Below are 13,067 nucleotides of genomic sequence, written 5' to 3' on the forward strand. Positions count from 1 at the left end.
CAAGGATAGCTTAGAAAAACATAACACTTCCAAGAACGTATAACTCACTGCTGCCACTATCATCTAGTTATTATGAGGATGCAACTAAACAGACAGAGAGAAGGAAAGCCAAAGGTGGATGGCAGATGACTTAATTATCCCTGCTAATGAGAAATCCTGTAACTTTGGCCTGGTGTGTGATGGCAACCCTTGCACGCCAAAACACTTCCCAAAAAAATCTGTTGTTGATTCCGCTTTAACCACAAAAACTCAGTATGGAACAAAACTGTAAACCCTTTTGCCAAACCCTTTTTGTAAAAGGCCATGGCACTTAATGTCTTCTGTCTCTTTATTTCAATAGGTATTTATTATTTCCCTGATTGGAGATATCAAGTTTCAGCATTTCAATCCTGTACTGGAAACATATATTTACAAGCACTTTAGTGCCACATTGGCTTATTTGTAAGTAATTTTTTTGTTGTTGCTGCTGCTAACTGTGTTTGTACCACTAAGGACTAACAAAATCAGGAAAGAGGAAAATGTGTTGAACTAGACTACTGCCTATCCAAGGCAGCATTGCCAGGGGAAAAGGATGATAGAACTTGCTATCCTAACTATAGCTTGGAAAGTTACTTTCTCATCCGGCGGAGAGCAATCCATTAATTACTGTTGCTGCCCAGGTTAGGCAGGATATCCCATTACAGTAGAGTCTCACTTATCCAACATTCGCTTATCCAACGTTCTGGATTATCCAACGCATTTTTGTAGTCAATGTTTTCAATATATCGTGATTTTTTGGTGCTGAATTCATAAATACAGGAATTACTACGTAGCATTATTGCATATTGAACTACTTTTTCTGTCAAATCTGTTGTATAACATGATGTTTTGGTGCTTAATTTGTAAAATCATAACCTAATTTGATGTTTAATAGGCTTCTCCATAATCTCTCCTTATTATCCAACATATTCGCTTATCCAACGTTCTGCCGGCCCGTTTATGTTGGATAAGTGAGACTACTGTATATCAAATGAACTTCTGTCAGTCCTCATCTTTTCCCACGTAAGTTCTTCTTACCTCACCTCAAAAAGATTGGATACAAAAAAACCATGCTCCTTTTAAATTGACTGCTATCCTGAAACTCAGTGTTTGTGACAATTTCCACCCCAGTTGTTGGTTTTTCACTCTTAAACCACTTTTAAAAAAATTGGCTTTTATCATGCATGTTGGCCAAAGAGCTACATGATCTTTACATTGAAGCCGGGGAGGATTTGGGTTGGCCCAAACTAGTTGGCAGGAGCTGACAAAGGCAAGAAAGTTGTTTAATCACACACACACACACATATACCCTGGGAAGTGAGCAAGCCGCATTCTCTCAGCCTCTAAGGAAAGCAATAGTAAACTTTTTCTGCCTAGAAAACTCTATGATAGGCTAACTGTAGAGTCATCATAGGTCTGTAACAACTGGAAGGCAAACAACAACAACAACAACGTGTTGTCAAAGGCTTTCATGGCCGGGATCACAGGGTTGTTGCATGTTTTCCGGGCTGTATGGCCATGTTCCAGAAGTATTCTCTCCTGACGTTTCGCCCACATCTATGGCAGACATCCTCATGAGGATGCCTGCCATAGATGCGGGCGAAATGTCAGGAGAGAATACTTCTGGAACATGGCCATACTGCCCAGAAAACATGCAACCCAACAACAACAACATATCCTGATGTTGTAACATCTCCTGCTGTTGCACCTTAATCCTTAAAATGTACCTCCCACTTCAGCCACTACTTTTGCCCAGCTTGAGTTGATTGATTTTGCAGCTGTAGTAAAGCCTGAAATATGTATATCCATTCTGCTGAAGGCTCCCCACCCAAGCTCTAAGCTAATACCCTGTTGTTACTGCATTGCAGAAAAACCCATAATTGAAGTCCTGCTCTGCTTGATAAATGAAATGTCCCCTCCTGGCTTTGATTTACAAGCTGGACGAACTTCAGCTCCGTTTTTCTTTGCCAGCACAGTGACATTGCTGTGTGACATTTACGTAATGCCACCCGGATGAAAGGACTGAATGCCAAGGAGTTTCAATTTAGGGCTGTCTGCCAGCAAAACACGCCAACGGCAGCCTGAGAAGAAGCCCACACACTTGGCTGGACTGTTTTCAGACCAATGTTATGGGACCAGAGTCAGACAATTTCACATACTCATTGCAGGCCGCATCTACACTGCCCTATAATCCAGATTATCAAAGCAAATAATCCACATTATCTGCTTTGAACTGGATTATACGAGTCTACACTGCCATATAATCCAGTTCAAAGCAGATAATTTGGATTTTATATGGCAGTATTGAAGGTTTCGAGTAAGGGCCGAGTGAAGATTTTGTTTCACTTCAGTTTTGAAATGACTGTATTAAAATGCCCACATTTCTTCATTATGGTATTTTCCATTCCTTGATAGGATAGGATAGGGATAGTATCCCATCCCACAAAAATGATGAGCAGTTCAACGTATTTCCAGCAAACATTCCAGCAAAGCCTTGCTTGAGAAAACATTAATATTTTGGAAATGCTTGAGACCCTCTTGAGATCCTCCTAAAATGTATACAATCATGACTTTACTTTTCTTCTGATTTCTATTTTGGTGGCCAAACTTACAGACCTCAGTAGGCAATATTAAACCGGATGGGGATAATTTGATCTGGTATAAAACAGAACTTTGAATAAGTTTCTTTTTGAACTCTCCTCTCCAACAGGCAGGAATATTGGTCACATTTTCTTGGGAGGGCATCTCGGGAGTTCTAGCGCAGAGCTCTGGTGGAAAATAATGTTGGAAGTTCCCAAAACACTGCTTGTTGTAAGAAAATCAAGTAGAACCTTCTTCTGAATCTTTGTACAGGCTTCCCCTTGGCCTTTCCTGGCTATGTTCAATCCCACCCACACTTTTTCCTATAAATATGTTGTTTTTCTTCTCTCATTGCAGAAAACTCACTAAAGTCCTGAACTATTATGTTGGAAATGCGGATGATTCCAGCAAGACAGAATTGCTGTTTGCTGCTCTGAAAGCATTGAAATATCTTTCCCGGTTCATAGTTCAGTCAAGGGTGCTTTATCTGGGGTAAGTCAGAGATGGAAATTGTGGCTACGACAATGGCATTACCCTTGTTTGGAATAAAATGCATGTTAGATGAGAAGCTTAGTTTTCTTTCTTTTTTTATTGCTGCAACATTTATGCAATAGGAGGGAATATGATATGTTTCAGCTGCCATTACATTTTCAAAGGCATTTCTTTCTCTGTGTCTACTGTCTTGGAGATCGCGAGATAAGCAGCAGTGTGTGTAAAAATAAGTTTGGAGATATACTTATTTTGAGGAAACAATTTTTAAAATTTTAAAATAATTTTATATTTTTCAGGCTCTTGCAGCCTCAATGCTAACTTCCTTGATTGAAACTCAGGCCCCAAAATAGGCTGCTTTGCTAAGCCCAGAGGGGTAGTCTTAGCACAGCAGGCTAACCACTGTGCTGCAAAAAAATTCTGCTGATCAAAAGGTTGGCAGTTCGAGCCCGGGTCATGGTTAAGCACCCACTATTAGCCCCAGCTCACCTGCCCACCTAGCAGGTGGAAAGCAGAAATGCAAGTAGATAAATAGGTACTGCTTTTAGCGGGGAGGTAACAAAGGTGCCCTTAAGGACATTGATTGGAGGAAAGCTCCTCGGCATGGAAGATGGAGCAACGTGGCCAGAGTCAAGCACAGCTTCCAAAATGCTGGAAATAAGATGAGAAAATCTGCCCTTACCTCTGTTTGTATTGTCTGTCCTTGTCTATCCTTGTATAATCGGCATTGAATGTTTGCTGTTTGTGTATTGTTTGAGCTTCTCTGAGTCCCCTTCAGGGTGAGAAGTGCGGGGTATAAATATTGTAAATAAATAAATAAGATTGCACCCCACTAGAATGGTATAATGCTGTTATCTATTGTAAGATGTCCTTCAAAATAATAATAATAAAAAACCTAGGTGACAATCCATTTAAAAAGTGGGGACATCCATTCACTATAAAGAAATCAAAAGGGAGCAGCGAATTGCCTTGAATCCTGTGCAAACATACTCCCCACTGCAAAAATTTGTAACTCCGTATAATTTTTCCAAGTTCTGCTTCTGATTCGTGATTTATTTTGCGGGTACAGTCATAGTATATATGCCATACATCTATGACTGTAAGCACTCCATAAAGTGCTTACAGCTCTCTATAAACTTTCCGGTTGCCTTCATTATGCAGAAAAGTAAGCATTCCCACAGGTTCTAATTTTACAAATGAATGTTTGAGGAAGTGAGCAGTTATTTCTTTCTTTCCCTGAATTAGATACTACACAGGGGGTTGGAAGAATTTCCCAGCATGAGGCGATAGGGAAAAACCCACTTCTTTTCAGAGTCAATGCAAATAAGCAAACTCCTTGCTTTAAACAAACATTAAATATAAAACTCTCTTTTTCCCATAGTTGTTTATGTCCCTTTGTGCTATTCTAAAGCTGTCATCTGTACATTTTTTTTTATATTAAGGAATCTCTCTATTCAAAGTGGAATTTATTTCCTTTGTATTTGTTTGCCATCCCATCAGAAGGTTCCCTGGGCAGTCTGCAATAAATAAGCACAAACAGAAGGCCCGGGCTTAGCACTTCTGGCTAAACTGCTAGTTGCAAAAAAATCTTGCTGATCGAAAAGTTGAGAGTTTGAGCCTGGGTTGGGGTGAGCACATGCCATTAGCCCCAGCTCCCTGCCCACCTAGCAGATCAAAAGCAGAAATGTGGATAGATAAATAGGTACTGCTTTTAGTGGGGAGGTAATAAAGGTGCCTGTAAGGACATCGATTGGGAGTATATCTAAGGATGACAAAGCTCCTCAGCATGAAAGATGGAGTGATAACACCCCTCCCGTGGGCGGAGTTGAGCAAAGCTGCCAAGATGCCGGAAATAAGATGGGAAATATCTTTACCTCTGTCTCTGTGTTGTCTGTCCTAGTTAATTGTATAATGGCATCAAATACTTGCCATATGTGTGTTCTGTAATCTGCACTGAGTCCCTTAGGGGAGATAGAGCAGAATATAAATAAAGTATATTTATTTTAAAAATGGAAACATGAAAAACACTTGAAAATATGAACCAATTTTTAAAAATGTAAAAGAGGGTAGCATATAAGACCCAATTAATAACGAATAGATGTCCCAAATAATAAAAGATAACTGGTGACAAAAGAGGTTTCACTTAGAGGTATTCTTATTAACAGCTACAATACTAGAATGAGATGAATCAAACTCTCTAAAGTATCACTTCTTTTACTTAAAGTAGTTAAAACTTCTTCCCCTGCTCCTTTTAAACTGTTACTTCAATGGATCTCTGTGAGTCCAGCTGGGATTGGTTCCCAAAGTCTAAAACTTGGACTATCCAGACTTCATACCACAGTCACCCCTGTGATATACTATCACAGATTCTCTGTGCCTTTCCAGGACACAGACTACATTAAATAAGTCACCAAATTTATTTGAAACCGACTCAAAATGAACAATTGAGTCTCCCATCAACCTGGAATCAATCTTCCCTGTGCCTCATCAGAGCACAGACTGAGGCTTCACTTTTAAAAACCTCTTCACTTCTCCTCCCCTCGGCAGATGGCTCCGCCCACATCTCCATGGCAACTGCCTCAGAGGAGTCACTAAATGGCTGCCGTCGTCTCACACCTACCCAACCAAACCACAAGCACATAGTTAAACACAACAAACATGAATACAAAACTCATACTTCATTACAAAAAAGCACACCAAAAGTAGCAAATGGGAAGTCCAGCACACTGCTTAGGAAAGACACTGTACAATCATAAGTGTGAAATGAGAATAGGAATGGCCCAGTCTATTTAAGAAGGGAGTTCCAGAGCCTGGGGGCAACCACTGAGAAGGTCCTGCAAAACACAAATTTCCCTCCACCTTTGCTTGCGACTTTGACTTTCGCGACTTTGATTAATCACCGATTGTTATCTCTCAGTGACTCATGATCAACTTCTTCCAGTCATGCTGGGCAACCTAGAGCTTTCTAGAGGGACTTCTAGGTACTTACCAATGTTTTTCTTCCTCATAGATTTTATGGCAAAAGTGAAGACGGTAATGAGTTCAACAATGCCATCCGCAAGCTTTTCCTCTCCTTTAACGTCCTCATGGACCGGCCACTTGAGGAGGCTGTTAAGATCAAGGTTAGCGCAAACCTGCTAAAATGATCTGAAACTTGTGATGTATGTTGCCAATTCATATAATTTAATTTGTTTGCAAATACGTTCTCCAATGTGGGCTAGCCTGCAGGATATTATATTAGCCTGCCATACGTTTAGTAGCTTGTATTTCCATGATAGTTACAATCCTTCTGCAAAACAGAGATGTGCGGGGAGGCAGGAAAGATGTGTGTGAAACCAAGCTGGTTAGCTAGAGTAAATAAAGAGATATCTACTGTATATACTCGAGTATAAGCCTAGTTTTTCAGCCCTTTTTTTAAGACTGAAAAAGGCCCCCTCGGCTTATACTCGGGTGAGGGTCCTGGTTGGCTTATATTTGTGTCAGCATTCTCAAGAATATATGGTACATTTATTATTTTTCTCTATTATTATTGGTATTATTACATTCATTATTTTTCTCTATTATTGTTGCTACTATTACATTTATTTTACTCTATTTTCATCATTATTATTATTATTACATTTCTTATTTCACTCTGATTTTATTATTATTGCATTTATTATTTCACTCTATTATTACATGTATTATTTTCCTGTAATTTATTATTATTATTACAGGTATTATGTTACTCAGTTATTATTAAAAGGATACACAAGCACATTTACATTGAAGAAGATGAGAATAATGATTTGATCAGAGTTGGACAGTCTTATCTTAAATTTGAGCTTTATGTAAATATTCAAAAACATTTAACCTCCCGATACCTCAATTAATGTAATTTTATTGGTATCTATTTTTATTTCTGAAATTTACTACCCTCAGCTTATACTGGGGTCAATGTTGTCCTGTTTTTTTTGTGGTAAAATTAGGCGCCTCGGCTTATATTTGGGTTGGCTTATACTCGAGTATATAAGGTACTTTATTTCTTTGTTGTATTTGCATGTAATCTTTCATTTTCAAAGGGTAAAAAGGAGAAAATACAATGAAGTCACTTCTTAGATCTGGCCTATGTCAGAAACACAGTGGGATGGGAAGGGAAGGAGAAGCAGCTGGATGGAAAGAGTTGGAACAGGAAAGAGTCTAGATTTGCAGCTATCCCTCAAAGCCTTCTTCCCCTCATCACAATGGAAAAATGCTGTTAGCTGGGCCATTCTGGGGAAAAAATAAATGTCAATTCCTTGCCCATCATATGTGATATATAACCCTAGGACTACTTCCTAGTTGTGTGAGAACCAGCTTGATGTAGTGATTTGAGTGTTGGATTAGGACTCTCGGTTTGGAAAAAGTGCTCTTTCACGAAATCCACTGAGTGACCTTTAGCAAAGCATACTCTTTCAGCCAAGAAAATTCTAGGGCAGATCATTTATGTCGTCGAAAGCTTTCATGGCCAGAATCACTGGGTTGTTATGGGTTTTCCAGGCTGTATGGCTATGTTCCAAAAGCATTCTCTCCTGACGTTTCGCTCACATCTATGGCAGGCATCCTCGGAGGTTGTGAGGTCTGTTGGAAACTAGGCAAGTGGGGTGTATATATCTGTGGAATGATGTCCAGGGTGGGAGAAAGAACTCTTGTCTGCTTGAGGCAAGTGTGAATGTTGCAACTGGTCAGCTTGATTAACATTGAATAGCCTGGCAGCTTCAAAAGTCTGGTTGTTTCCTGCCTGGGGGAATCCTTTGTTGGGAGGTGTTAACTGGTCCTGATTGTTTGCTTTCTGGAGTTCCCCTGTCTTCTGAGTGTTTTTCTTTATTTACTGTTCTGATTCTAGAGGTTTTTTAAAATTAGTAGCCAGATTTTGTCCATTTTCGTGGTTTTCTTCTTTCTGTTGAACTTGTCCACATGCTTGTGGATTTCAATGGCTTCTCTGTGTAGTCATTGTTGGAGTGGTCAAGCATTTTTGTGTTCTCAAATAATATGCTGTGTCCAAGTTGGTTCATCAAGTTCTCTGCTATAGCTGACTTCTCTGGTTGAGTTCCACAGATTTATAAACCCCACTTGCCTAGTTTCCAACAGTTCACAACCTCTGAGGATGTCTGCCATAGATGTGGGTGAAACGCCAGGCAGCAAACCTCATCAGCGCCTCTGCTTCCCCCTCTTTACCTTAAAAATAAACAGCTATTTGTACTTTCATCACTTCAAAGTCTTTTTATAATACAGTGATGGTGAACCTATGACACGCGTGTCAGCACTGACACGTCTAGCCAATTTTGCTGACACGCGGTGGTCACCTCTTGGGTTGTTAAGTGTTTTGTGGCCAAACTTGGTGTCATTTCATCCAGTTGTTTGTTTTTTTGTTTACTCCATCCTACAAATGAACAGTACACGTATATATATAGAGATTATTATTATATCCTATTATTATATTATCCTATTAATATATTTTATATCATTATATTATATTATATTATATTATTCTATTATTATAATATCATTCATTCTATTATTATTCTATTATTGTAGTATATTATCATATTATTACTATTATATTATTATTATATTATTCATTATTCATGACTACATTGAAACTAGAATAGAGAGAAATCAGTGTGGAAACTTTGTGAAGCTTAAACTGCAAGAAGTACCATAGATTGTTGTACATGGAAATAACGGTAGTAAATAGTTTTTGATTTATTAAATACAGTTATATATTGCACTTATACATTTTTGTTATTTAAACTATACATATTGTGAAATTATGGGTTTTTTTCTCAAAGTGACACACCACCCAAGTCATGCTAGGTTTTTTGGCAAATTTTGGCACACCAAGCGCAAAAGCTTGCCCATCACTGTTATAATATATCAAAATATTTGTAAGAAAAAAAGGATATTGGCAGGTTATAAATGTCAACAGAAAATGTCCAACAAACACTATAACCAGGGCAAAGCAAGCCTAACTAACTTGTATATTTGATATGTAATAATGTTCTCACATAGAGAATCTTTTAGAGTAGAGGAATTATTCTTACCTTTCTCCCTTTTTTGTATCTTGCAGGGTGCTGCTTTAAAATATTTGCCAAGCATAATCAATGATGTCAAACTGGTCTTTGATCCAGTGGAACTCAGGTAGTTATAAGATTCTAAAGGAGTGCTTGCATTTAAATTCAGGAGTGTGTATCCCTAACAAGATGTCATAACTATACCAGTAGTTATGAATATATATGCATGTAAATACATGTATAAATCCTGTATTTGAGTTCTAATGAGACTACACCTGGATCCATAGGTTTTGTGTTAAGGATACATAATATACTAATTTTTTCCTCTTCCACTCATGCAGCTTTCGGAAGATCTTGATGTTTTTCGTTATGCATTATTTTAATTGTTTTTACTGTATATTTGGTTTTGTTGTAAGGTTCAAGGGAAGTAGTTTGGAATAGGAAACCAAAGTGGTGCTGAAAATGTTAATGGAACAAAACCTTTTTTTTCCACGTACCCTTCTTTTCAGTGTCCTGTTCAGCAAATTCATCCAAAGCATCCCTGATAACCAACTTGTCCGTCAGAAACTCAATTGCATGACCAAGGTTGTGGACAGTGATCTGTTCCATCAAGCGGGTGAGTTGCCTTCTTCCTTTTTGGGTTCAGGTATTCTGACTACTTTTTCTGTAAGGCACCATATAACATAGGCAGTGGGTTCAAGTTTCAGCAGCCTCTCAAAGCATTTTATATTACCGAAATGAATTTCAATTCCCTTGGGTAAACTTGAGTTTGTGAATAGAGTATTTGTATAAGTGGTTACAATCAAAATCACAGAGTTGGAAGGAGATTCCAAGTCTATCAAGTTTAAAGCCCCATTATATTTTGAGTCAACTCAAACTCAGAACCCTTTCGATCTTCACAATTATAGCACAATAATTTTGCTTGCTTTGGTATGACAAAATCTAGTGGAATATTGGGATCAGTAGTTTATGGAAGATCATCTAGATTTCTCAGTTCTAATAATCACCAAACTACAAATCTCAGAATTCCATAGGATGCAACCATTGCAGTTAAAATGGAATTATAGGATTCTCAGTTATTTGACTCTCATAATAATTTCCGGTAAGGACACAGTGGGATTAATATTGTTTGTCCATACAATTCCTTTTGTTTGTAAACACTGGAATACCAGGGAGAAGGGGGATCGAGTGAAAAATTAATACAGTGACAGGATCAAAATGTGTGAATTAACCATCACATTTCCTTCGGTTTTTCACAGAGTGCCGTGATGTTCTGTTACCGCTCTTTGTTGATCAGTTAAGTGGGCAGCTGGATGATAATTTCAACAAGCCTGATCATGAAGCCTGTTCACAGCTGCTTAGCAATATTCTGGAAGTTTTGGATCGTAAGGAAGTGGTAAGTTATTTTATTTTTGTCCCATCATTCTGCTGACATTGGGACTCATGTCATGGGATGCTGGTACGTGAAGTGATTTATAGTTTCCAGATCGCAACCTCCCCGAACTGCTGCAAGCTGGATAGCAAGTGTCCCAGAACCAAGCAAAATATACAGCAGAGTCGTTTCACAGCAAACACATGTGCTTCTATCAGCAGAGTCCAGCTGCCAGCACCTGACCTGGGCCCGGTTCTGTTCAACATCTTTATTAACAACTTAGACGAAGGGTTAGAAGGCACGATCATCAAGTTTGCAGACGACACCAAACAGGGAGGGATAGCTAGCACTCCAGAAGACAGGAGCAGAATTCAAATTGATCTTGACAGACTAGAGAGATGGGCCGAAACTAACAAAATGAAGTTCAACAGGGACAAATGCAAGATACTTCACTTCGGCAGAAAAAATGGAATGCAAAGATACAGAATGGGGGACGCCTGACTTGACAGCAGTGTGTGCGAAAAAGACCTTGGAGTCCTCGTGGACAACAAGTTAAACATGAGCCAACAATGTGATGCGGCTGCTAAAAAAGCCAATGGGATTCTGTCCTGCATCAATAGGGGAATAGCATCTAGATCCAGGGAAGTCCTGCTCCCCCTCTATTCTGCCTTGGTCAGACCACACCTGGAATCACACTGTGTCGAGTTCTGGGCACCTCAGTTGAAAGGAGATGTTGGCAAGCTGGAAAGTGTCCAGAGGAGGGCAACTAAAATGATTAAGGGTCTGGAGAACAAGCCCCATGAGGAGAGGCTTAAAGAACTGGGCATGTTTAGCCTGCAAAAGAGAAGGCTGAGAGGAGACATGATAGCCATGTACAAATATGTGAGGGGAAGTCATAGGGAGGAGGGAGCAAGCTTGTTTTCTGCTGCCCTGCAGACTAAGACGCAGAACAATGGCTTCAAACTACAGGAAAGGAGATTCCACCTGAACATCAGGAAGAACTTCCTCACTGTGAGAAGGGCTGTTTGGCAGAGGAACTTTCTCCCCCGGACTGTGGTGGAGGCTCCTTCTTTGGAGGCTTTTAAGCAGAGGCTGGATGGCCATCTGTCGGGGGTGCTTTGAATGCGATTTCCTGCTTCTTAGCAGCGGGTTGGACTGGATGGCCCTTGAGGTCTCTTCCAACTCTACTATTCTATGATTCTATGACCTTATCTATACACACTGTTTAGTAAAGTCTTGGATTCAGGTTTTCATCCAAAATATCAAGAGGCTTTAATCATCACTATTATAATATAGTCAGAATACGCAGATCCACTTGTACTTGCAAACAATCAGAGTCCTCAAATAGTCATATCCAGAACATAAATAGATACTCAAACCGAGTCACACAGGACAGAGAAAGATAGATTATTTCATCCTCCTTATATAGCCGCTTGCTGATAGGTCATCAGTAAGGGACACTGGCCTTTGCAATTACCCTCACATGGTTATGACTCGACTATTACTACACCCCTTAGGTATTGCATCATGACATTTACGGTGATACCTATATGCTCCCAATATATCACATGTTCATTAAATAGTTTTTTTTTCTTTGATTAGAAATGCTTTGCCATTCCTATCTAACAACTCATAATTGGATGGATATACAGTAGAGTCTTACTTATCCAAGCTAAACGGGCTGGCAGAAGCTTGGATAAGCAAATATCTTGGATAATAAGGAGGGATTAAGGAAAAGCCTATTAAACACCAAATTAGGTTATGATTTTACAAATTAAGCACCAAAACATGTTATACAACGAATTTGACAGAAAAAGTAGTTCAATACGCAGTAATGTTACTGCGTTGTAATTACTGTATTTACGAATTTAGCACCAAAATATCACAATATATTGAAAACATTGACTACAAAAATGGCTTGGATAATCCAGAAGCTTGGATAAGCGAAGCTTGGATAAGTGAGACTCTATTTATTTACTTATTTATTTATAATTTATATTCCACCCTTCTCACCCCGAAGGGGACTCAGGGTGGATCACATTACACATATAAGGCAAACATTCAATGCCTTGACATAGAACAAAGACAAACACAAACGCAGGCTCCGAGCTGGCCTCGAACTCATGACCTCTTGGTCAGAGTGATTGGTCTCAACTGGCTGCAGCTGGCTGCTCACCAGCTTGCGCCACAGCCTGGGCCTACTTACCTTCTACTGTACTTACCTTTTGCAGACGATGGAATGTCAGTCGAGTTTACTCTGCAAGTTAGGGGCAAGAAATTCAGGACTTTTCAGGTGTTGAACTGCAACTCCCATCAGTCCTCATTGCTGCCTACATTAGGAAAGGCTAATGGTAGTTATAGTCTCAATATCTGATACAGGTTGAGTATCCCTTGTCCAAAATGCTTGGGACCAGATTTCCTGCTCTGGATCAGTAATAAAGTGTCTGCATTTTTGTATTTTCTTTGGGGCTGTAGCCACACAAGTATCCACACTCCAACATTTACCAGTTTTGAGCTTTTTCTTGTTTTCTTGTATCATTATGTGAAGCATAAAGGAGTAGAGATAATTTAAAGAA

At 39.2% G+C, this 13,067-nt stretch overlaps 1 protein-coding gene across 5 annotated transcripts in view; it reads left to right on the forward strand.

Moving 5' to 3' along the window:
- The window catches only part of dock5 (dedicator of cytokinesis 5), a 147,434-nt gene that overhangs the window by 91,105 nt on the left and 43,262 nt on the right, over positions 1-13,067 (forward strand). For all 5 annotated transcript variants that reach the window (XR_010000378.1, XR_010000379.1, XM_062960855.1 and 2 more), the window contains exons 21-26: positions 341-441; positions 2,956-3,090; positions 6,098-6,209; positions 9,176-9,246; positions 9,629-9,735; positions 10,379-10,515. Coding sequence is in view for 3 of the 5 variants with exons in the window: in XM_062960855.1 (XP_062816925.1) it covers positions 341-441; positions 2,956-3,090; positions 6,098-6,209; positions 9,176-9,246; positions 9,629-9,735; positions 10,379-10,515 (663 nt within the window). In the remaining 2 variants the exon portion in view is untranslated. The remainder of the gene's footprint in view (positions 1-340; positions 442-2,955; positions 3,091-6,097; positions 6,210-9,175; positions 9,247-9,628; positions 9,736-10,378; positions 10,516-13,067) is intronic.

This window comes from Anolis carolinensis, unplaced genomic scaffold (genome assembly GCF_035594765.1).
Source record: "Anolis carolinensis isolate JA03-04 unplaced genomic scaffold, rAnoCar3.1.pri scaffold_8, whole genome shotgun sequence".
NCBI lineage: Eukaryota > Metazoa > Chordata > Lepidosauria > Squamata > Dactyloidae > Anolis > Anolis carolinensis.